The 26,652-nt window shown below is 43.2% G+C and overlaps 1 protein-coding gene across 1 annotated transcript in view; it reads left to right on the top strand.

Annotated features, from left to right (window-relative positions):
• The window catches only part of LOC126483611 (dickkopf-related protein 3-like), a 171,234-nt gene extending 160,458 nt beyond the window's left edge, over positions 1–10,776 (top strand). The window contains exon 4 of the mRNA XM_050106650.1: positions 7,369–10,776. Within this exon, the coding sequence (XP_049962607.1) occupies positions 7,369–7,523 (155 nt within the window). The 3' untranslated portion in view covers positions 7,524–10,776. The remainder of the gene's footprint in view (positions 1–7,368) is intronic.
• Positions 10,777–26,652: the final 15,876 nt, after the last annotated feature.

Below are 26,652 nucleotides of genomic sequence, written 5' to 3'. Positions count from 1 at the left end.
TCCCAAATATGTGAGTGGCTCGAAGACTTCTTAAGTAATAGAACCCAGTACGTTGTCCTCGATGGTGAGTGTTCATCGGAGTTGAGGGTATCATCTGGAGTGCCCCAGGGAAGTGTGGTAGGTCCGCTGCTGTTTTCTATCTACATAAATGATCCTTTGGATAGGGTGGAGAGCAATGTGCGGCTGTATGCTGATGATGCTGTGGTGTACGGGAAGGTGTCGTCTTTGAGTGACTCTAGGAGGATACAAGATGACTTGGACAGGATTTGTGATTGGTGTACAGAATAGCAGCAAACTCTAAATATAAATAAATGTAAATTAATGCAGATGAATAGGAAAAAGAATCCCGTAATGTTTGAATACTCCATTAGTAGCGTAGCGCTTTACACAGTCACGTCGATTAAATATTTGGGCGTAACATTGCAGAGCGATATGAAGTGGGACAAGCATGTAATGGCAGTTTTGGGGAGGGCTGACAGTCGTCTTCGGTTCATTGGTAGAATTTTGGAAAGATGTGGTTCATCTGTAAAGGAGACCGCTTATAAAACACTAATACGACCTATTCTCGAGTACTGCTCGAGCATTTGGGATCCCTATCAGGTCGGATTGAGGGAGGACATAGAAGCAATTCAGAGGCGGGCTGCTATATTTGTTACTGGTAGGTTTGATCATCACGCGAGTGTTACGGAAATGCTTCAGGAACTCGGGTGGGAGTCTCTGGAGGAAAGGAGGTGTTCTTTTCGTGAATCGCTGCTGAGGAAATTTAGAGAACCAGCATTTGAGGCTGACTGCAGTACAATCTTACTGCCGCCGACTTACATTTCGCGGAAAGACCACAAAGATAAGATAAGAGAGATTAGGGCTCGTACAGAGGCATATAGGCCGTTCTGTTTGGGAGTGGAACAGGGAGAGATGATGCTAGTTGTAGTACGAGGTACCCTCCGCCACGCACAGTATGGTGGATTGCGGAGTATGTATGTAGATGTATTAGTATGTGTCATAGAAAGGATTGATTGAAAATTTTTTGTCGTATGGTGCGCAGTGAAAACCCTTAGAAAACACCAAGGATGTTGTGGTCCACATCACCTCGTAATACATAAAGGACAGTAAAGGGAAACTGGAGATACTCATACCGCAGCTGATGTAGTAACAAATATTAAAAGTCTGCATAGAACGGAGAAGGGGAAATTAAGGAACATTTTAGATGAAGAAGATGATGATGGCATTAAAAACGCTAAATATCCTAAACTAGGAGGCTGAGCTTAGAAGTAAAGTAGGCGTTTTGAAACTTGAAGTACCTGCTCTGCGATACATAGTCGTTGTATATCTTTGATACTCCAGCTTATCTGAGAACGGGAGGTACTCTCGTGAGCCGCGGCGTACATCACATCAGAAACTGAGACTCTTATCATTCTGGATCCAAAACTGCCATTAGTACCAGTACCTAGTTTCCTTGCCTGCTGCGTTCAAATTAGATTTACACCACTGCAGTAGAAGCTGCATGCTTGTCAGTAGCATTTTGAGGATTGAAACCTAGATCTTACCTGAACGAAGAAAACGCTAGATAAAGGCATTTGCGACACACCGTGGTAGCAACAGATTCTAGCGCCTTGGGTAGCTAGATGCGTATAGTAGTTTCAATTTCATTTGAGATTTAATGGTTCCCATTGTTCGAGAATCAGCTGCTAGCTCATGTCCATTCACGGCCGCGGTGGCCGAGCGGTTCTAGGCGCTTCAGTCCAGAAAAGTGTAAATTAATGCAGATGAATAGGAAAAAGAATCCACTAATGTTTGAATACACCATTAGTAGTGTAGCGCTTGACACAGTCACGTCGATTAAATATTTGGGCGTAACATTGCAGAGCCATATGAAGTGGGACAAGCATGTAATGGCAGTTGTGGGGAAGGCGGATAGTCGTCTTCGGTTCATTGGTAGAATTTTGGGAAGATGTGGTTCATCTGTAAAGGAGACCGCAGGTCGCAGGTTCGAATCCTGCCTCGGAAATGGACGTGTGTGATGTGCTTAGGTTAATTAGGTTTAAGTAGTTCTAAGTTCTACGGGACTGATGACCTCAGATGTTAAGTCCCATAGTGCTCAGAGCCATTTGAACCATTTTTGAAGCCCATTATCAACAGCAGCCAAGGGCACCTGTAGCTATGGAGAGGGTAGGGCCACATCCCCCTCCCCCCAGCTCTCTGGAAGAGGAAAAATATGATGTATTAAGGTGTTTTTCTTTCAAGAAAACGATTTAAAAATCAGTATTACACAGGTTTTTCTGAAAATTTTTTGTTGCTATTTACAAGTCGCCATTCGTCATTCAAAATATTGAAAATATACCAGACCTCCAGGTCTAGAGCCCCACTCCCGACTTCCCCCCCCCCCCCCCCCCCCACCAAAAAAAAAAAATTATGTGGGCACCCTTGGCAGCAGCCATTTTTCGTTGAAGCAATTGCAAATGGATCATTTCTTTTTTCGATTGATTCAAATGGCTCTAAGCACTATGGGACTTAACATCTGAGGTCATCAGTCCACTAGACTTAGAACTACTTCAACCTAACTAACCTAAGGACATCACACACATCCATACCCGATGCAAGATTCGAACCTGCGACCGAAGCAGCAGCATGGTTCCGGACTGAAGCGCCTAGAACCGCTCGGTCACAGGGGCCGGCTTTTCTTGTTTAATGTAGCATAACGAGCGACAGTGAATGAAAAAGAATGAAAGGACGGAAAGCGGAGTCACGTTAGTTAGGATGTCTCCTGCTTTTTCCTTCCCGGGTGTCCTTTAAGAAGTCCAAAGAGATCTCTATTCTAACTTGGCCAAAGGGAAGGAATCTGAATACAAGTAAAAGGCTGTCACTGAAATTAAGGTAATTTATTTTTATGTCGTGTTACACTCTGAAGAGTAAAAGTCGTGGTTATCATTGAAATGTTTGTTCGCATTGTATGCGTTCCTTTGATTTCGATACTTTCATACTGTATTTAGCGGACTCAGGCGCTGCTGTCATGGACTGTGCGGCTGGTCCCGGCGGGGGTTCGAGTCATCCCTCGGGCTTGGGTGTGTGTGTTTGTACTTAGGATAATTTGGGTTAAGTAGTGTGTAAGCTTAGGGACTGATGACCTTAGCAGTGCCCATAAGATTTCACACACATTTGAACGCCTATGTAATGCGGAATCGACGACTAGATGTTAACGAGAGGCGGGAGTATTGTGTTGACAGTGACAAGCAGTGACAGCATAACTGTTCGGACGGGAGAGCTCAGTGATTTCGAACGAACTGAGTAACAAATGCATGAGAGACATTTCAGCTCATCTAAAGCGGCTCAAGTCGACTGTTGGTGATGTTCAAATGTGTGTGAAATCTTATGGGACTTAACTGCTAAGGTCATCAGTCCCTAAGCTTGCACACTACTTAACCTAAATTATCCTAAGGACAAACACACACACCCATGCCCGAGGGAGGACTCGAACTTCCGCCGTGACCAGCCGCACAGTCTCTGACTGCAGCGCCCAAGATCGCTCGGCTAATCCCGCGCGGCTGTTGGTGATGTGACTGTGAAGAGGAAACGCGAAGAAACAAGCACAGATAAACAAAGGCCAGGCAGACCCCGAGTACTGATGGACAGGCACTGTCGAGCGAGCATTGCGGAAGATGGTTGTAAAAAGTCTCATGGAATCAGCGGAAGGAATCACTCGTGAGAAGCAAAGTGCCACCGGCACATGCTTAGGACGTCACAAATAACAGGGTAGAATGGTCGAGAAGGTCCCCATCCGCCACAGACTTCCAAGTCAATGCTAAGCCTCATTTGGGGTGGTATAAACAACGCTACCATTGGATACTGGATGACTGGAAATGAGTGATTTGGAGCGATGAATCATCTGTACTCTGTGCCAATCCGATGGATGGGTTTGGGCTTGTCGAATGCCTGGAGAACTTTTACATGCCATCATGTGTAGTGCCAACACTGAAGGTCAGGGGGGAGGGGGGTGCTATGGTATGGAGGTGTTTTTCGTGGTTAGGGTGTGGTCCCCTTATTGCGCTTAAGAAATCGCTAAGTGCGTAAGGATATGACAACAGTTTTAATTTACAGCATTATGTACTGTGCACAGCAGAGGAACAATTCGGAGATGATGATTGTTTGACCGAGCGAGGTGGCGCAGTGGTTAGCACACTGGACTCGCATTCGGGAGGACGACGGTTCAATCCAGTCTCCAGCCATCCTGATTTAGGTTTTCCGTGATTTCCCTAAATCGTTTCAGGCAAATGCCGGGATGGTTCCTTTGAAAGGACACGGCCGATTTCCTTCCCAATCCTTCCCTAACCCGAGCTTGCGCTCCGTCTCTGATGACCTCGTTGTCGACGGGACGTTAAACACTAATCACCACCACCACGATGATTGTTTGCATGCACGCTGTCATAAAGCAGCACTGCGAGGCAGTGGTTTGTGGACAACAACTTTCTTGAAATGGACTGGTCTGCCCAGAGTCCCAACCCGAAGGTCATGGCAAGAATCAAAGAGTCGACTTCGCACCAGATGCCAGCATCCAACATCACTGCCTTCTGTGTTTTCGGCTGTTGAAGTAGAATGGACTGCTATTCCTCCACAGAAATTCAGACACCTCATTGAAAGTGTTTCCGGCAGAGCTCAAATTTTCATAACGGCATATGGGGAACACACAACGTATTAATGTCTTCTGAAGGCGTTTCGGGTGCTTTTGACCAGACAGCGTTTCTCTTCGTCGAGAAAAGACGGACTGGAAGGGTGGAAGCAAGACTGCTGGGAAGGAAAATGATTTAGATATACAGACTGTCCATAATTAAAGTTCCAGTATTAAAACGCTGTAGAAACAGAACCACTGCTCAGAATGACATCAAATTTCAACAGCATATTATTGAAGCATGGGGGAAACATCATGGAACAAAACAACAAATTAACGAATATTTTACCAATAGGTGGCACTGTAATCGTCTTAACGTAAATGGGGTCGGTTACAAATGACAGATGAATGGCAATCCGACCGCTGTGATCTGAGCTGCACATTACACCACCCGTACTGCAGAATGTGCATGACTGCACAGATTCTGCAATGAACAGTTATGGCACTGTTAACCATCCCGCGACAGGGTTGTGCCACATTGGACGGGAAAAATCGGTTTTTAGTTGTGCTGCGGCAAAAACCGCATAAAAAGCAAAATTACACAGGCTTTTAATTGTCGTGAGACTGGCGCAAGACACGTTCAATAGCTGTCCACCTTTTTCGGCTAAAAGTTGAAATCGAGAAAGAGCATATTGTGTTGTGACTTGGCAAGACAGCCAAGGCACAATGAGAGGAAGCCGAAAGGCACGCGTTAAGCTCACGCAGATTGGCATGAGGTCTGGAACAGTTAAAGGAATTAATAGTAGCAAATAAAGTACGTAGTTGATGTAATACTTAACTTTAATCCACAATTGTAGAACATCTCTCTTGACGGTACATGTTGTAACCACAATATAAAATAATATCAAATGCTATGGCGCCTTGCTAGGTTGTAGCAAATGACGTAGCTGAAGGCTATGCTAACTGTCGTCTCGGCAAATGAGAGCGTAGTTGTCAGTGATCCATCTCTGGCTAAGTCGGCTGTACAACTGGGGCGAGTGCTAGTACGTCTCTCTAGACCTGCCGTGTGGTGGCGCTCGGTCTGCTATCACTGACAGTGGCGACACGCGAGTCCGACGTATACTAATGGACCGCGGCCGATTTAAAGGCTACCACCTAGCAAGTGTGGTGTCTGGCGGTGACACCACATATTCCACAACAGATCAGGTAGCTTCAGGGGTCACGTTCAGAGTGCGTTGCACAATGCGTGCCTTCAATTCAGCTACGTTCATAATTTGAGCACTGAACATAACATCTTTCAGATAACCTCACAGTCACAACTCATACAGAGTAAGATCAAGCGATCCGGACGGTCACACTGCAGAGAAATGACAGCTGGGGGCTGGTAAGTCTAGCATTTCTGAAATGCCCGTGCAGTAGTCGTTTCACTGGCTGTGCAATGTGCGGAGGACCGTGATCTTGCACAAAAATGATCCTAGTCACACATCCACGCTGTTGAAGGTTTACAAAGGTGTTGGTGCACAGAAGACTCTCATGTCGTTTACCAACGATGGTAGATGTAACAGGACCCGCAGAACGCCTCTCCTCGAAAAAATACGTCCGTACGGTAAACGATGCCATCAACCCACGCCACATAGTCTTCTTTGCACAATGAAGTGATACCGGTTGATGTGCGTACTGTTTTTCTGTTGCCCATAATCTGCAGTTCTGCTTCTTGACGTGTCTTTGGGGATGGAAATGGGCTTCGTCTGTCTACAGAATGTTCCATGGCCATTCACTGTCCACTTCCCGAGCGAAAGTTTGGATGATTTTGTATGAATAGCAATTTTGGATGTTTTGTAGGATTTTGTGCACTGTGCTCGCAGGCATGTCCGAGCAATTCCCTGTGCACTGCATGCTTGCACGCTACTGGTCGACATGTCCTGCAGTTGTGTGGCCACGTCTTCTACAAACGCCAGAACTGCTTCCTCCCTTTCTTATACTGTACATCAGGACCTCTTTTCGAATTTTGTAATCACTTATTCCAGAGTCTTAGCGGTCACAGGCTCAAGACTTCTTTCGTACCCTTCAGTATCCAGAACTTCAGCAGGGATACTGGGGCATAGTCACAGTTCCTGTAAAGGAGATTTATCAGCAGCACGCGATCCTTCTCGGAGACAGTTATGTGAGGCGTCTCGGTAGCAAACTGAGGAACAGCAGTGTGCCATTAGTCTGTAGGCATGCGTATTATGACGCTTACAGCGCCATCTATTTGTCAAATTTTCGTTAATTTTTTTTTTCTTCCACGACGCTTTCCCCTGTGTCAAAACGTGATGTTCAAGTTTGACATCATTCTCTTCCTACTTATCATAGTCACCCTATCAAACTTGGGTATGGCTTAGGGTAACTAATATTTTCTATGGTCATCTTATTTTAGACGTCTGCTTGACGCAAACCTCTTATTAGTTATGAATTACACCCTCAATTCATTTTCGTATATCCATAATTAAACCGGACGACTTGGGACGTCAGCTGGTATAATATATGTTAAAAAATGACGTAATTCCTCCAGCTGTATTAAGGTGTTGGTTTTATTGGCAACTAGTTTCGATGTTGTTACATCGTCATCTTCAGGCCCATACTTGTTGACAGTAACCGTATGTGTCTAACACTAGTAGTCAGTGGTGAGATAGGCGTGTTCCATGCGGAAGGCAGGTAGTTCCTGTGGAACATTTGTGTACTGCTTAGGGAGGAGAGACTGTACAGTGGTTGTTTTGTTGTTGTTGCAGACGCGGACCGGTGCTCGCCGGCGGCGAACGCGTGCTCGGTGCACGAGTGCCCGCCGGGCCGCGAGTGCTACCTGCACCAGGTGCAGTGCGCCACCGCCGACTGCCCGCCCATCCCGGCCTGCCGGGACCCCGACTACGACGACTACGACGAGTAGGCTCTCCACCGTGCTCTGCCGTGGAGCCACTCCACAGCGTCTGTCTCAGGGAACCCGCAGGACCTAACAGCCTCACTCACCCGCTTCACTTCTTCTGCTTAACGAGACACCTGCTCGGTGGTTCAGTGTCTGGCACTCCATGAAAAATCATTGATAATTTGCGAGCATACACTCAGGTGTCAGAATTGAACTGCCCCAGAAAATATTTCGTACGCCTTAAGGTAGGCAACCCAACCTCCATCATGTGCTCCAGGTACTAATCGAGTAAGCTGGGTTGCCTATCTTAAGGGGCATGAAATATTTTCCAAGCCATTTCACTTCTGCCCACACTATGTAAAACACCCCCATGGGACTTGTTACCATCTGTGAAGTTGTCACGGCCATATTTTCCAGGTGTGAAGTTCGTCTGTCCAAAAGAGTGTCGATCTCTTCTTAAATACACACTAGTAATAAAAATGCGATACTGAGTTAGAGGGATCATAGGGGGCATCTTGAGCAGAGGAAGCCAAGTCTGGAAAACTCATCCAACAGAGGTACAGAGCGTCTGCAGAGATTAACCCTCCGACAAATGAGATGAGATTTTTCGGTACCAAATTCCAAGCACAGTTGTGATAGGCGTGGACGCCTTCGGCGCCATCTAAGGTCCTCAGTGCTTTCAGATGTTTGCCGTCGAAGGGACTATCGGCAGGGTTTGTCCCCTGTAATTTCGACGCTCTGTAGATCACTGGATGATTTTTCCGGACATACCTTCCTAAACTCATTTTTCCAAATTTCTAATTAGTTTATCCGCATTTGGGCATTGAAATGAGTGAATGGTAACACTTAAAAGTTCGTGCCGGACCGGCACTCTACTCTGGATCTCCCGCCATCGCCATCTGAGCATGTTCCTCATGCAACCCAAATTCCCAGCCTGTTATAAACTGTTGACTTAGCGTCGCATACCCATGAACCACTTACTCGCAGTCCCTGTGTCGCGGAAGAGCTTGGGCATGGCGTGCATTCGCACCGAAGACAGGATCATTGGTCGTCGACACCCGATCTCTTACGGGAATCTGGAACTGTGAGTAACGGGTTCTTGGGTAGGCGTGTAACAGGCTTGGAACTTGGGCTGGATGGGAAGTGTGCTCGGATGGCCGATGCGGTTGAGGCGCCCGCTCGCGTTGAGCGGGAGATACGGGTTCGAGTCCCGGTCCGAAACAAATCTTCACCTATTATCAATGATTCATTTCAATGCGGCTAATGTCATTAAACCATTAGCGCAATCTATTGTGTGGCCACTGGATCAAATAAGATGTCTGTTCTTCCGAAACTCACTTTTGGTCCTAAAGAGCGTTTCTACAACCTTTGAAAGTTTGTCGGTATCCTTTTATTTAACTCTGCGTATTGCTTGTAAATTTACTTGTTTTATCTACTGGGAAATGCTTCTTTAATGTACTTATTTCAATAACAAGTGAGCTTTTTCAGACATTCAGTGTTTTCCAGTATGAATATTTCACTCTGCAGAAGAATGTGCGGTATTCAGAAACATTATGGATTATTAAAACTGTGTGCCGGACCAAGTACCCAACAAGGAACCTTGTACACTGCGGGCGTTGCTGTTACCGACTGAGCTATCCGGGTACGACTTACGACTCGTTCTCACGGCTTCGTCGTGGTATTGGGAGAATGGAAGTTAAAGCTGTGAGGGCAACTTGTAAGTTGTACCTGTATGGCTCAGTCGGTAAGCGGTTCCAGATTCGAGAATCAGTACGGCACACAATTTTAATCCGTCAGGACGTTTCATTCGAAACTTTATCTGCACATTTACATTCGTCCAACGTTTTGAATTATCCATAGTTGGGTACAAAACTGCAGAAGGTGGGATAGAAATGTACACAAGTGTCCTGTTGAAACGAATTCAACAGTAAAAATAAGTCATGACAGTAACTGCATATGAAGTAAGTCTTGTAGCTTGGAAATAGTATGTACGACTTTCTACATCGTGCATATTTCATATAATGTTCTACAGTTTCTGGTAGTAATAGCGTAAGCACGAAACTAAAAGCTAAATACGAACATGTAAAACTCAAAATGTTAACAGAATTTTAAAAATGTACGAATTTACAATATAATAGGCGCTAACCCCCTACACCATTGTTTATTGTACCTGTGGAAGATATCCTACAGGATGGCGGGATTAATCTTCCCGTTGCAGTTGTGAACAGTGAAACTAAAACTTCTTTAATTATTGAGAATTCAACAAATTACTACATCTTTCATCATCAAAGCAATTCGAGACAGTATGCAGTACGTTCGATGTCGAGAATAAACATACATTTACAATTAAGTAGTGATACACAATTATATGGCTTTAAAACATCCGTATCTGGCAAAAATTTGCAGAGTGACGAAGTCTTACGCGCATATAATTTATGGTGTCATATTTAAAATACATAAATATCGAAAAGCATGGACAAGATTTTGGTAGGAATTAAGAAATGGCAGTTCGTACACAACGCATAAAACCGACCCTTAGAACGCAGTGAAACTTTTTCGCATCAGTCGTTTTATGATAGTAGAAGTAAGACAGAATACATAAAAAAATAGATATTAATTTGTCGGTAATTGCTTTAGATATTTTTTAACTGTGAGAAAGTTGCTGCGTCGTGTGAACATAAAAAAACTGACGGAGAGGAATAAGTTTTAAGGTACTGTCGTTTGTCGCATCACACGCACTAAGCAAAATTTTTGAGGTGATGGAATGATAGCTTCTGATTTTTGATGATTTTTGAACGTTGTCGATTTGCAGCTGACGTAAATCAACATTTCATTCCAAAATTACTGTCCACCTTCTGAAAACTGTGAGTAATGGGAGTACGTAAATCTCTAGAATCATGCAAAGATGTTTTTTCGTACTTATGCATTTACAAAGGCATAAGCCTGAAAAAAGGTAAATCACTACACTTTGTAAGGAGTGCCACCGCGAGTTCCTTGGAGACTCACTATTTTCAAGCCATAGTGATGTCTACAGAGATACCAAGAGTGTAAATATTTGACTTATAGAAGTCTTTACTTATGTAGCAGCAGACATTTCTAAGCGGAACCATTGTAATACGAATGTTAGTTTTATTGTTTATAGTTACCTCAGCAGACGTTATGAATAATCTATAATTTGTAGCTTAGAACAATGCAAGTATGGAAAAAATACTTATGTGTAGAGTAGCGATTTATGAAATGCTTATTTATAATTGTGAAAATAAATATGAGTACTTAACCCGTGTTCTTTTTCTTTTATGGCCAATTACTAAGCAACAAGAAGTGGAAGCTTTTCATCACTTTGACGCACATGTGCTTGCTTTTTGCAGATAATCTTTACACATTCAACCTCCCATGTGGTGACTTTTTCGTGATACACTAATGACTCCTCCAGAACGCAACCTCTTCTTCACCTGTATTTGCTTTAGATGGATCAGATAAAAGTGCTTTGTAATTTTTAAACTAGTTCATGACATCGAGCAAAAAAAAAAAAAAAAAAAAAAAAAAAAAAAAAAAAAAAAAAAAAAAAACAAAAACAAAACGGTGGGGGGTGATGGTGGGGCCTACGAACGAAAGTGTGTCGAATAACGTACAGTATGTTATTTATCGTGCTGAAGCAAGTGTTTTCTTTTGTTTGAGACAGTCTGAATGTGTTTAAAACGTCGTATTAACAAATTACGACGAGCCGCTCTGACACCCTGCTGTGGCACTAGAACCTTCAACCATCTGGACAACTGAGAATAATGGTTGGTGTCTACGCAGCCTTAGAACTGTTAAGTGGTAAGGAATTACTCTCCTTTGCTAAGACACCATGCTGGGCTGTGAGAGGGGAGGAGGACTGTGGCAAATTAAACTTCTGATGCGCTTCGTGACACGTGCTCGGACATGGCAGCTCGTAACGCATTGTCTTTATACGGGCTCGACTCTTGATGTCGCGCACAGTTTTATCTCGTCGCAGGCACTACCAACAATGTAAATTTCCCAGCAGGTACGAATTATTCCGTGTTGCTCTCAATATGTGTATAATGTAGATCATTAACATTCGAAGCCCGTTTGTAAACAAATCACATGTAATCGATGTATTACCTGAATACAGGTGAATACTGGAACTAGAAACGGGCTGTCGAAACGAATTTCTTCAATATACCTTTAAGCTTCTTTTTTAATTGTGTTAAGAGTCTACCTCATAACTTCTAACTGCGTGTAAAGTTTCCAGATTTCATTCCCACTGACTTTCAGAAAAAAAAAGGTTACAGTGCCTGATGTATCATATGGTGAGTTACACTTGATTGGTGCAAGACCAAAACAGAAGAACATTTTTCTTGACTACTTTGAAACTATCGTAGGGGAACTATGAAACTGAAGCTATAAGAAGAGTCATCATTTTTTTCCCCGACAACGCATTACAGCGACACAAGGGAATAAAAAGAAATACGAAATGAGGCAAGCGTACGAAGGGACTTCCGAAGGTAAGTCACAGATTATCATGGCATGCCAACTAACTTTTACTGAATGCTGCACAACACTTCAAAGTGACTCGGATAAACTACACTATTTTAACATAGTCATCAAATCATTATATAAACAACAAACAGTCTGAACGTCATTCGAGAACTGCCTTGTACGGACTCATCGTCGGACAATATAAAACTGCCTGGGCACTGTGTCGTCTGTGATCGATGCCGATGGCTATCCTTCCCGATCAGCATCAGTCACGTCTACACGGTCTTGGTCAAATTGTTGACACCGTTTCACTAAGGTTGGTCGCTACATTGCAATTGGTCCCTATACCGCCAGAATTTAGAAGTTTTGCCCACAAGCATCATACAGTCCTGCGTACTTTGGAGTGCGGTTCCAGTTGCTGCCGCATTTCGCTCCCTCGCTGCGATGCATCTGTTGCCTGTACCGCAGTAGAAGTGTCTCCAGTAAACCCAGAACAAGATACTCTCTTTTGTCAATGTGCCACTGTTGTTAAGCGATGGTCTTACAAGGAGCCCTTAGTGCAGTGGTCCAGCCTAACTTTGAGTGGCTGTTTAAGAATCGCCCCCATGCGACCAAGCTATTCTGGAATGTGCTACTGATTGTATCAAGGATCTGTATTTATCAAACCTTCGAATAAACAGCCAAGGATGGAACGCGTCGGATTTTAAGCTTGACGCGGTACAAGAAAACTTGTACTCCAGATTATATTTTTAGGACTTCGTTTTCTTCCATTATAAGTACGTACCACAGTTTTATCGTTGTTTATACAGATGAAACAAAGCAAGAGTATGTCCTCAGTTGTATGCTGTTTCTCCTGAAAGGATTTTCAAAGTGCATCTTCCGGAACAATTTACAAATTATGATGCGGAGTTGTACGGTATTATGTGGCACTGGAGAGGATTCACAGACATCACCGTACAAGGATCCTTGTCTGTTCCGACTAGTTTAATGCACTGCAAGCACTTCACCAAATGTATCTAGCGGACCAGCTGATTCAGCTCATCCATTACTCCCCACAGCAGCTCCAACACTGTGCTAAGGAGGTGACCTTTTGCTGAGTACCTGGCCACATCGGGGTACAGAGAAACAATATGGCTGACAAAACGACCAAGGAAAGACGTTGGGGCGGTTTTGTCCGTCAATGTCCCATCCCGTTGCGCACGGTCATCGCATTTTCTGACACACACAATATGTGTCAATGCGAGACTGAATGGTTGAAGGTGACAGAAAACAAACTGCGGTCGCTCAAATCGACAACACAGGCATGGCCCACCGCTGGAAGAATGTTCTGCTTACCAGGCAGCGGATGGCTTCCTCCTATGGCGGGAGGACCAACCACTCTGTTAGGTTTGTGGTATGCTACTTTCAGTTCAGCATATTTTGGCAGCATGTGTCTTATCTAATGATATTAGAGCAGCCCTCAGTCTCGATGGAGAATCTGCCCCCATCCTCGTCGACACTGATTCCAGTGTTACAAGAGCGATGGAATTTTGTGATCTGTCAGGCCTCTTCCCTAAACTGGTGGGTAATGAAGGCAGACTTTAATCAAGTGTAGACTACTCCGCATTTTGGGACAGCCATCGTCCCGATACATGTGACGGGCATGCCGACTTTTCGTCATGGAGCTGATGACTATGATACTGAGCGCCTCCTCGCCTAAAATCATCATCATCATCGTCATTATACAAGGAACCACTTGAGTGTGAGGTCGCAAGTTCAATCGTTATTAAGAGTAATTTGAAAGTGTTGTATTAGCCATTATGACAGGAAAAATTTACTGCTAATGGCTTCAAATGGCTCTGAGCGCTATGGGACTCAACTGCTGAGGTCATAAGTCCCCTAGAACTTAGAACTACTTAAACCTAACTAACCTAAGGACAACACACACATCCATGCCCGAGGCAGGATTCGAACCTGCTACCGTAGCGGTCGCGCGGTTCCAGACTGTGGCGCCAGAACCGCTCGGCCACCAACGACCGGCTAACTGCTAATGACTCACTATGTGCATCAGGAGGGCGACAGAAAACGAGTGTCTCGCAGGTGCAGAGATCAACCTTTTATGGAACGTATGTGTATTACACTTCACAAAACGGACATCGTCACAGTCAAGAAATGTTCAAAACAAACAAGTAACTTGCACTATGAACACCGAAAGAAAAATGGTGCGTCACAGCGATGACAAAGGTTCGCACCATCAAGATCGAAGGCGAACTCCTTGGGAGTTATAACACTGAATGACGTTCAGCTAGGTATCCACTCTTAAAGAATGCCTACAGACTCATGGGTGGTGTAACGGGGTGATGAAAACTGATTGAATGTGATGGCATGCAACGGAATGCGAAAAAATCTGGCGTTGAGTTTACCATGAAACTGGCGTAGCTGCATATACTGCGATAATATGTTTTGTAGGCACGGAAAAAAAATTCAGAGGCCGAATTTGTCTAGAGGTTCCAAGTGGCATGACTAACAATTTCACACAGTTTTCAGGAGGGGCAGTTTGCTCTAAAGGAGAATGATTTTTATACGCAGACCAGGAATCAAGCAGAAGTAAATTATTTTGACAAGATATTGGCCAAAAGCCCATTTTCCCACTCCTCTACATCTACATCTACGTGATTACTCTGCTATTCACAATAAAGTGCCTGGCACTTTACTGTGACGAAAATATTCCCCACTGCTCTTGCAAGATCACGCACACGACAAAAAATCATAGGGGGCAGGGGACCTCCAACTTCTCGCAGCACAATAAATATCTTTTCAGCCACTCTACCACCCACATTAACAGCCGGCATAATTGCATGCGATTGTATTAAGGCATTGATGTTAGTTGATCTTGATACAACTCTCTTGGTACCTCTAATTTCCTGCATTCCTTTTGTACGCATTCCAACTTCAAATCCTGATTGGTCAGAGTTGAAAAAAAAATTCTTTACTGAAAGATGGCATAAGTTTGTTTATCTTATCTGTAGTTTTCAGGGCCGATTCCGCAGTTTGCTGTCGGAGCTTTGTTTGAAATTTCGTTACCTTACGTCTTCCAGTTTTGTAGCACTGTTTGAAGATTTGCAACCATACACTACTTCCTTTGAAATCACTGCAATCTGTCGCGCATAGTTTGCTGTTCATAACTTAGTAGGTCACTATCACGCATGTTCTGTAAATTCTACGAAGCATCCTTGAAACGCGACAACACTAGTTTTTGTAACAACTGCGCCTTGTCCTCCCTTGAATATCCGTAGTTTTTCTTCTGCTTTACGAGGCCATATTGGTGCGAAATTATTTGAAATCTGTTAATAATTTTTTTTACTGTACTGCGGATGATCTTCCATGTACGTAATAATGTTTGGTACCCACTCCTTGGACAACGATTTCCCTTTATTACGTTTCACTGGGGACGGGATTTGCGACTCCCTGTCCGACAGATGACAAGGATGATGAACTAAATGGCTCGACAATACCACTTTCACTTGTTAAGCACGTATCGTCAACATTGCACTCCTCATGTACAAATACACTTTTAGCACACTCGACTGTATACGACACCACACATTGCACTGACCAAACGTGCAGTAACGCTAATACGTCATCTATTCCTTGCTACCCACTCTGCGAAATTCCTTGGGTCTCTTACTGACGAAATGTCAGCTAAAACAGCCGTTTTAGACATAATTCAATGTTTGCTTTGTTTATCGTTCCCACTGCTCTGCTTTTCATCAGTACCACTAGCATTGTAGCACTGTTGAGGCACTCGTCGACTAAGCAGTTCAACTACGCTCCGTAGCCTCATACTGTGCTCAGTACTGGATAACTCCAACCCCGTTCCCTGTTGCCATTAGCAGCCAACGTTGTGAACGTTGTGGTTGCATCGTAAGCAATATGTGGGGCGTTGAAAACCGTGAACGTCATTGGTCATTTGCGACCTCGCACTCAGGGGGTTTCTTGTTAGCATGAGACGACGACATGTGTAACTTACTTTTCCAGGTCTCCTTGTAAACACACACATTCTGCGCACCGTCTCAGAGTTTCAGATAATTATCAGTGTCAACCGAGAAAAATAGTTCTGACAGATTTCAAATATTATTTTTTACTTACAACATATATTTGCTACAATTTCAGCACATATACCGTTGTACGAGGCGTGTTTTTTTTAAGTAAGTACCGGTTTGAAATTAAAAAAGATGTGCTAAGATATCTCAATAATTTTAGTTTTACATGACAGCCTGTACTTAATCTGCTTTTCTACATAATTTCCGTCAATACTGAGGCACTTGTCTTAACGTTGTACCAGTTTTTGTATAGCCTCCTCATAGAAGTCTCCCGCCTAACTTGTTAACCACTGCAATACCACTGTTTTAACTTCGTCATCATCCTGAAGACGCTGACCGCCCAGGTGTTTCTTCAAGATTAAGCATGGGTGGTCTACGTCACACCAGAATCAAAGCAACAGTCCATGGAGTGGCGGCATTCAGATTCACCCAGAAAAGTGAAGTTTAAGCAAACAATTTCTGCCCGGAAAATCATGTGTACAGTTTTTTCGGACAGAAAAGGAATACTGCTTGTGGAATTTCTGCCTCGTGATGAGACAATCAATGCAGCAGCTTACTGTAAGACATTGCACAATCTGCGCCGTTCAGTTCAGAACAAAAGACGTGGCAAGTTGAGCAAGGGCATCGTTTTGCTGCAAGATAATGCCCGTCCGCATGTGGCGAGTCAGACCAAAGATCTCATCACATCTTTTCGATGGGAAACTTAGATCATCCTCCATACAGCCCCTATCTTGCGCCCAGTGACTACCATATGTTCCTGTACTCGAAGGAACACCTGGGCGGTCAGCGTCTTCATGACGAAGTCAAAACAGTGGTGATTCAGTGGTTAAGAAGTCAGGCGGCAGACTTCTATGAGGAGGGTATTCAAGAACTGGTACAACGTTATGAGAAGTGCCTCAGTATTGACGGAAATTCTGTAGAAAAGCAGATTAAGGTACAGGCTTTCACGTAAAAATAAAATTATGGAGATATCTTAACATGTCTTTTTTTAAATTTCAAAACGGTACTTACTTAAAAAACACGCCTCATATAATGACGTGTGCCCCTTGTCTCCAGAAGTGAGGCGCGGTGCAGAGCTTGCAGCAACATGAGATTCTAAAAGCTTTTCTTGTACTGTACTAATATTTTATATCAACAGTGTACAGTATGTATCAACAGCATACAAATGCAAATCTGGGCGAGAGAATTGTGCACGTGTAACTAAGTGTTTTGACTTCTGTGATTTGGTGAAGTATTTTTCATTCAGCACCAATGATATAATTAATGAAATCTTCATTTCTGTGATGTGATAGCTCAACATGCTAAAGATCTAATTTGAGTACATGCCATTGATCTTGAAGTGCACAGTCTAAGACCAAACACTGATGGCGTTCACTTATCAGTGATCATGTAACAGTTCCATGTGGAATAAGCGACACAGACATATATTGTCGCGATTTTTGAAGAAGCAACGCATGAAAACGCACAAAGCCCGATATCATTTATTACAGACTGGAGCATTTGTTTTCAAAGACAATCCCCGCCCACACATTAGAAATGTCGCAGCCTAAAAGTTGCACGAATACACGCTGGAAGTTTTCCTGATGCAATCTACATTCCGCACAGGTGTCCATCAGAAGATAACTTTTTCTAAGATGGCGTCTTATAATGAAAATACCTGTACGAAATTTTGGTTGCAGGACCATTACGTATCTCTAAATGTACTGGTTATGTCGTTTTTTTGCATTAATCTGCAAATGTGCTCTAGATATCACTGAAGATGTCTTTGTAGAAGCCAAACAGAGTGCAGATATCTTAAGTGCCAATGCAAATGAGGATTTTCAACAAAATTCTCAAAGCAGTACGAATGACTACAAAACGGATAGTGGAGAAAAGCAAGATGATTACACGTCGTAACTGCACATTCTGCAATATCGGTGCCGAACACCATGTTCCCCCAGAGAGCTCGCCACTCTTCGGCGGGTTCGTATTTGGATGTCCCGGCGTCCCAGCCTTTGCGGTACCTTTTATCTTCCTTGCTGCCTGTCTGTCCTCTTTCTATTTTTGTCCCTTCCCTTACGGAAGATGTCTGGGATATTTTTGGGAATGTATTCTGAATTTTCAGTAGCCTGACATCAGAACAGTCCCTCCACTGTTTTCTCTTTCTTTCTTTCCTTCTTTCTTCGTTCTCCATCTCCTACCCTTCCTCCGCTTCGGCGTTAAGGTTCTTCTTTGTCTCTTCTTATTCGCTGTGCGCTCCTGAAGGCTGGCCCACGCGTCTGACATGTAACAAGTGACTGGGAAACGCGTAATTCCCAACTCCTAGTCGATACGTACCCCCTAGTACAGGCCAGACCCAGGTAGGGGTGACTGCCTGAGCTGTTATCTTCACAAATAGCCAATAGGTCCCTCTGTCAGGTGTTCGGGAGTTGTGTGTACAACCACGGAAGTTGTGTGAGCCCCGCTCTGAGAGGGGGCCCCAGCTGGAAGGAGCGCGCCATCGGAGACGCTGGCAGTCATGGGGGATTTTTTCGAAATTAGCCAATCATCGTCTCAGTCTACGTCTACTAAACGTAAACGGAATGAGGCTAAAGATTCCAAGATTCTCCCAGCTACATAGCGGTTCAAAAATGATTCAAATGGCTCTGAGCACTATGGGACTTAACATCTGTGGTCATCAGTCCCCTATAACTTAGAACTACTTAAACCTAACTAACCTAAGCACATCACACACATCCATGCCCGAGGCAGGATTCGAACCTGCGACCGTAGCAGTCGCGCGGTTCCGGACTCAGCGCCTTAACCGCGAGACCACTGCGGCCGGCAACACAGCGGTTCCTCGTGGTATAATTTACTGAAGAAGATCAGTCCTTTGCTGCGGTTAATCCGCTTATAATTCAGAAATATGTTTATGCTGTTGCCGGCTCTGTGAAATCCTGTACTCGTTTATGTAAAGTCACTTTGCTTTTGGAGGCGAATTGTGCTTGCAGCGTCGCTACTTTACGGCTATCGTGTTCGTGTTGGGGCCCATCGAACGCTGAATTCTTCGCGTGGTGTTATTTACACTAGACTGGTCGATGGTCCGTCCGAGGGAGAAATACTGCAGTCCATCGGAAAATGGAAAAGGTTGATCCAATCTTAGTGCCTACCCACATTGTCTCTGTCACGTTTGATAGAGTAGTGCCTGAATCAAAGATTTAATAAATGGTTCAAATGGCTCTGAGCACTATGGGACTTAACTTCTGAGGTCATCAGGCCCCTAGAACTTAGAACTACTTAAACCTAACTAACCTAAGGACATCACACACATCCACGCCCGAGGCAGGATTCGAACCTGCGAGCGTAGCGGTCACGCGGTTCCAGACTGTAGCGCCTAGAACCGCTCGGCCACTTTGGCCGGCTGAAAGATTAAAGCTGGCTATGAAGTCATCACGGTCCAACCGTACATTCCCATCCTAATGCTCTGCTATCGGTCTCAATGTCCACTCGAATGTCCTGTCACAGCGCTGCCAAATGTGTTGCTTGTGGTAATCTGAACAAATCGCAGTACATTAGCAGGGTTGATTAACAATCGCCGAGCCGTCTGACGCTTCACTACACAATTAATTCCACAAAATGTAGCTTCACATCACTCTGCACCGTCTCTACTGCTCTCGACTGGTATAGCGGCAGGCAAAGGTCGAATTCCGCATGGAATACCCAGTGGCCTCTGATGGACGATCGCAGAGGTTTTCCAGATAAACGAATATCACTGGTGCAATAAGGGACCTTTAAATGATCTCTCACGCGATTGTGGTGTAAATGTTTTCGTTCGAACCCAAATACTTTCCTTGTTAGGAGTGCTGCAACTAAATCTTTCCAGACGTTTTAGCTCAGTCAATACAAAACAGGGAGAAGATATATGTATTATTATGGTTTACTTCTGAAATAACCTTCATACATTAAGTTTATTCGATTATATAGCTCTTATAGTACATGATTTGCAGTGCCTATTTCATTTAAATTGACTGAAATATTTTGCACTTTGTGTTTAACCTCTGAAAGTAAATATTTGCAAAGGATGCATCATAATAATTTAAATGACGTTGACCACAAATATCCTACTTCGTAGCTGTCTGGAATGTCGGACCAGGTGGTGCAGTGGTAAAGAGCCTGGCTGGAAACAGGAAGCTCTTGCGATTGAACTTAGGTCGGACTCCGGAAATTTTCAGCCTGCCTTTTAATTTAACCTTCACCCCTCAACGACTTGTGAAGTCGCCAGGCATGTCATGTGGTTCGGATTTCACGTTAAACTGTTAAGACCCCTTTCCCCAGTTGGATAGCTGGTTTTACTCTCCCTCCTTGCAGCGGGTGAGTTAAACTGAAAAATCTACGGACTGAAATTTTACAAATCACAAAGTATTGCTCTCTCGGAATAAGTATCGGCTTGGCTTTCGCGACCTTAAGTGCAACTACTTTATTCGCACTGAGCAATCAGACTTAGAGAATTTAATGACAAGCAGGCTTTAAGTAATCACTGCATTTCATAGTCACCTCGATGATATGGCCTCAGTGACGGCTCAACAGATACTACCCAAGCGGCTTATTTCCATTCTAACAACAAGACTCGCCCATAGTTCCCGTTGGAAACCTGTCCATCACGTAGTAATGGGATTAGTGGTTTCAAATAACAGAACATGAGCCAATGTTTGGACGAAAATAAGCAATTGTTCTGATGTATAGGAACCTATATCAATACATATATCTTATCAGATCAAGGCCAGCAGGAGGCTGATGGCTCTGAGCACTATGGGACTCAACTGCTGAGGTCATTAGTCCCCTAGAACTTAGAACTAGTTAAACCTAACTAACCTAAGGACATCACAAACATCCATGCCCGAGGCAGGATTCGAACCTGCGACCGTAGCGGTTTTGCGGTTCCAGACTGCAGCGCCTTTAACCGCACGGCCACTTCGGCCGGGCAGCAGGAGGAAAAGGTAACGAAAGAAGTAACAAAACAAAACTGTCAGACTAAAGATAGAGATTATTTTACAAAGATATCGTAAACGCGACTTAAAGACTCTTCTCCTCGTCACCAGTGGCACAATTCAGAATCAGTTCATTACATTTGTTTTTAGGGAAAAAAATAATTTTCCTGTTACCGGATAATAGAATAACGTTAATATGTCATTACACTGTAATAAGTTAGGAACACGCAAGTCGACGAAGTGGGCTCTAATTCAAAGACTTGCATTTGGCAATTCAGACGCTTGCAATTGTAATTGGAAGAATTACAAATTTCTTCCTCACACAACATCTACACGTGGTTCCTCACCCAGAAAGATGAGCGTGCTTCTACCATTTCCTCTTATATTCGGGGATAGTGCGTGGGAAGAACAGTAGATAAGTTGACGTATGAGATCTAATTTCTCTGATTTCCCATCGGCTAGTCGTGTATTAGAGGAAGCAAGATGTTGCATAACTAGTCTCGGAACGAGCGCTCTAAGAATTTTGATAGTAAATTTCTCTGTGATGGATGACGCCTTTCTTGTACGACTATAGTTATAAAGTTTTAATTTTTACATGCAAAACTAAAGTTACGTAATTATTATTATTATTATTATTATTTACATATTGCAGCCCTAGTAGAAACAGAAACCCCCGCGGCACAGTTCCGCAGTACGTAAATAGAGAAGCCAAAACAAGATGATGCAAACGATCTCCAGTTTTGATTTTAATTATCTTGTTTTGGCTTCTTTATTGGCGTACTGCGGAATTGTGCCGCGGGGGTTGCAATGTGTACTAGAACTGCAACATGTACCAGGGAACAAACAAATTAATTACGTAACTTTATCTTTTCGTAGTGAAAATTACAACTCTGAGTACTGCTCTGAGTGTATGTCACGTAACGCTCTCACTCTTACTAATCGAACCTGTGACGAAATGTGCCGCTCTTCTTTGGATACCCCCTGTCCTCTCTGTCAGGGTCCGGTCACACATATACGGGTCGTGTCAGTGCAGAGACACGTCCGACTATTAGCGGTAACCCGGAGAGTGAAGGAAGGAAGGAAGGAAGGAAGGAAGGAAGGAAGGAAGGAGGGAAGATTGGGTTTAATGTCCTGTCGACATCGAGGTCATAGAGTCGGAGCAGAAGCTCGGTTTGTGTCAAGGTTGGGGAAGGAAATCGGCCGTGCCCTTGCCAAGGAACCATTCCGGCATTTGTCTAAAGCCATTTAGGGAAGTCACGGAAAGCCGGCCTTGTGGCCGAGCGGTTCTAGGCGCTTCATTCTGGAACCGCGCGACCACTGCGGTCGCAGGTTCGAATCCTGCCTCGGGCATGGATGTGTGTGATGTCCTTAGGTTAGTTACGTTTAAGTAGTTCTAAGTTCTAGGGGACTGATGACGTCAGATGTTATGTCTCTCAGTGCTCAGAGCCATTTGAACCATTTCAAATCACGGAAAATCTAAAAATGGATGGCCGGACGCGTGTTTGAACCGTCGTCCACCCGAATGCGAGTCAATTGTGCTAACCACTGCGCCATCTCGCTAGGACTCGGAGGATGAAATACACCATTAACCCTGCTGTTCTGTTCGGGTCTATATGACCCGAAACGAATATGAACGTTATTTTACATTATGTAAATACCAATATATATTTATGAAACTTTGTGACTTTGTCTGAAAATGGATGAGCAGCATGTGTTTTAAAAGGTTTTAAAAAAGTTTAAGAAGTTTGGGCTTCAACTGTAATAGTTGCATATGTAATGTTCGGGTCATAATGACCCGACACAAATATGTTTAGTGTAACTCGTATTTATTTCTAAAATCTGGAAATGGCGAAAATTATTTTTGTTGTGTTGTGTGGGAATAGTGACTGCATCATTCCAACTTACTCTCAACAATCACCTAAAGCTCCATGCGTTCACAACAATGGGCTTGTTTGTTGCTTTCCCCAGGAAATAATAATTGGCAGTTCTCAATAATTGGAATGCTTTGTTTCTGCCCAGTTTGACTTGTGACACCATGGCGATGAGACCATTGAATGATCGTGAGTTGGAAGAAATAGTAAATGCCTCACCAGATGAAGGATCACTTTCTGAGTTTGAAGATCACATCAGCAATGCATCTGAAAGCGAGTGTTCCGATGACAGTTACGACAGTCCACAGCCCATACAAAATAGTGTAGAGACTTTTCTTTCTAAAAATGGGAATATAGAATGGCAGTTGCATCCACCAGCACAACATGGTCGCCTACCAGCTTCGAACATCATCAAGAGTACCCCAGGAGTTACCAGGTATGCAGTCAGCAGAATATCTGATGTAAAATGTTCATTTGAAGCAGTATTTCACACAGCGCTTCAAAATGAAATAATAGAGATGACAAATATTGAAGGGCAGCGAGTTTATGGTGAACAGTGGACAGATATTGATGGTTCTGTTTTCCATGCATACTTAGGACTCTTACTCCTAGCGGGTGTATATCGATCTCATGGGGAGTCTACAAAAAGTTTGTGGGATAAAGATACTGGGCGAAACATATTTCGAGCAACCATGTCTCATGAAACATTCTGTAAGATATCACGTGTCCTGCGATTTGACAAGAAATCTACTAGAGAGGAAAGACGACGTACTGACAAACTTGCCGCAATTCGTAGTATTTGGGAGAAGTGGGTAGAGGTCCTTCCTAAACTGTATAATCCAGGAGAAAATGTTACTGTTGACGAGCAGTTAGTAGCATTTAGAGGTCGCTGTCCATTCAAGCAGTATATCCCAAGTAAACCGGCAAAATATGGGATCAAAATATGGACCATGTGTGACAGCAAAACTTCATACGTACTGAAAGCCCAAATTTATACAGGAAAGGTGAGTGGAGCGGCACCAGAAAGAAATCAGGGAATGAGGGTGGTATCTGATCTCACTTCTGAGTTACGTGGTCAGAATATCACGTGTGACAACTTTTTTACGTCGTACAATTTGGGGCAGCTGCTTCTGAAAAGGAAATTGACTATGTTGGGAACTATACGGAAAAATAAGCCGGAGCTTCCACACAAAATGACCAACAAGGAGGTACACAGCTCTTCATTTTACTTCACAAATGACACTACTGTGGTTAATTATATTCCTAAGAGACACAAGAATGTTGTACTTATGAGCACTCTCCACCATGATGCGGAAATCAGTGACAGGGCTGATAAGAAGCCAAAAATGATTTTGGACTATAATTCAACCAAAGGTGCTGTAGACACGCTTGATCAGTTATTAGGTACATATACATGCAAACGAAAAAGTAATAGGTGGCCAATGATAGTTTTCTACAATATTCTTGATGTTTCTGCTTATAATGCATACGTTTTGTGGATTTCGGTTGACCCTAATTGGAATGCAAGCAAATTGACTAGAAGGAGAATATTCTTGGAGGAACTTGGAAAGTCACTGATAAAAGAACATATTGCATCAAGAACGCATTTCCCAAGAACAGAAGATTCTTTGAGAATGGTCACAAGCATCCAAAACCCGAATGATGTGGGTGGTGTGTCAGAATCGGTAACAACAAGAAAATCTACAAAACGTGCACGCTGTAAGTTCTGTCCATCAAGTAATGACAATAAAACAAACATGGTGTGTGGAAAATGTAGTAAACATATTTGCAAGAAACATGTAACCTACTTGTGTCCACAGTGCAAGCAGTAAGAAAAGAACTGTAGTATTTTATAAGATGATTGTATTGAAAATTCTGTTGTTTCAAATTTATGTGAATACTTGTGCCTAAACTACAATCAGTAAGAAGAGAGGATTCTAAAGTTGTAGTGCTTTCTATGTTGGAATGTAATAAAAAAACTGTAGTGTGTTCTGTACTGTAGTGTGCTCTAAGATGAATATCTGTAATGACAACTGTCTGTTGTTAGAAAATGTCAATACTTACGTCTAAACTGTCAACAATAAGAATAGAAGTATGGAAAAACTGTAGTGCTTTCTAAGTTGAATGCCTGTAATGGAAACTGTCTGTTGTTTCAAATTTATGTGCATATTTAAATGAAAAATATCCCTCAATAAAGTTGTATGCATTGTTATTATTATTATTATTACCATTATTATTATTATTATTATTATTATTATTATTACTAACAAGGTACTGGAATAGAACAACAATGTCGATAGCTAAAACTGTACCAAAATTTATGTTTCTAAAGCATTTTGATATGTCGGGTCATATTGACCCGAACAGTATATATGTCAAGTAAAAGTGAACAGAACAGCAGGGTTAAAATAAATGTAGCGGTCCAGACATGATGACCGATCCCTGCTCGAGGAACGTCAGTGAGCCGAGAGCGTGTCGGTTGGAATTTGCACTGCAAAATTTTTCACATGACAGACGTTAAGGACGGATGGACGGACGTCGCGACGGTAGAATTGTTTTGTAGGCTGTGCGACTGTGCAAGACTGTTTAGTGTCCAAAAAATGGACGTGGAGAGACTAATAGAAGAAGTTCGCAAGTTTCCTGTACTTTTCTGCCACACCGGAATGCCGAGTACAGAGTCTGGATGAAGACTACTACTGATTTGCAAACCAGAGGTAAGACAGAAATTATGCAAATTTAAATACCAGAAAGACATTTATTTACTTTTCATTTTGCAAATAGGTAGAAGTTTTTGCTTTTTGACATCACTATATCGCCAAGGTGACGTTTCTCATTGGTCTTGCACAGCAAATGGACCGTCTGCTGATCTCCCAAAAAGTCGAAGTAGGTTTCGAAGATCTGATGGTCTTTCGGAATCTTTTGTTTACCGTCAGTTCATTCGTTTTTGAACCCACCTTAAAAAAAGAACCAGGCGTTCTTCGAGTGAAATTGATTGTCTTCAGAAAATGTCGTTTTTCTCAGTATTGGTTCTAGTTTGTTTAAAAGTTGACAGAAGATGTACTGCCTCACCTTAAAATATTCATAAAACTTTGTCTCATCAGCCATGAGATCAGGAACTAATGATCGAAATTCTCACTGTATTCGTCTTGTTTCCCAGGCACTATGGATCCACTATTTCTCCCTTTTCTTGTTTTTCTTCTTCCTCTAAAGCAAGTGCTATAAGTCCTAATACACCATCGCGAACATTAGCTAACATATTTTCAACATTCACAAACACAAGCACAGACTACCACCTGCCGAGTCACTAAAAGGAACAACAGAAATGTGGACGAGCGTCGGTTACGTTTCAGAGCAACGGGCCAGAGCCCTGGTGTACTTTTCCGACGCTCGGTCCTGACACGGCCCGGGCGTGTGTGACCGGACCTTCAATCCTACATGGCAACTGCTAGTCTTTGCACAAAACGTCGATCCTCTGCAGGTCTTCCGGCGTTTCCCTACAGTTTTCTGACGTTTTAGCCTTCCTACGTACACCGGTCAGCGGCCTGAGGAAGCGTGAGATGATGTCCACCAGATCGTTTATATACATATCTTGAACAATACTGGCCATATAACTCTCTCTTCGGGCACTCCAAAAATAGCTGTTACGTTGACAATTTCACCCCGAACGACGACTTAAATTCAGATAGTATGTCCATCTCAAAACATCCTACGAAATCGTAATACGAGGGCAATCCCAAAAGTAAGGTCTCCTACTTTTTTATAAGTACATACA

This window comes from Schistocerca serialis, chromosome 6 (genome assembly GCF_023864345.2).
Source record: "Schistocerca serialis cubense isolate TAMUIC-IGC-003099 chromosome 6, iqSchSeri2.2, whole genome shotgun sequence".
Lineage (NCBI taxonomy): Eukaryota > Metazoa > Arthropoda > Insecta > Orthoptera > Acrididae > Schistocerca > Schistocerca serialis.
The sequence above is the reverse complement of the archived record's forward strand: the minus strand, read 5'-3'. Positions and strand labels throughout refer to the sequence as shown.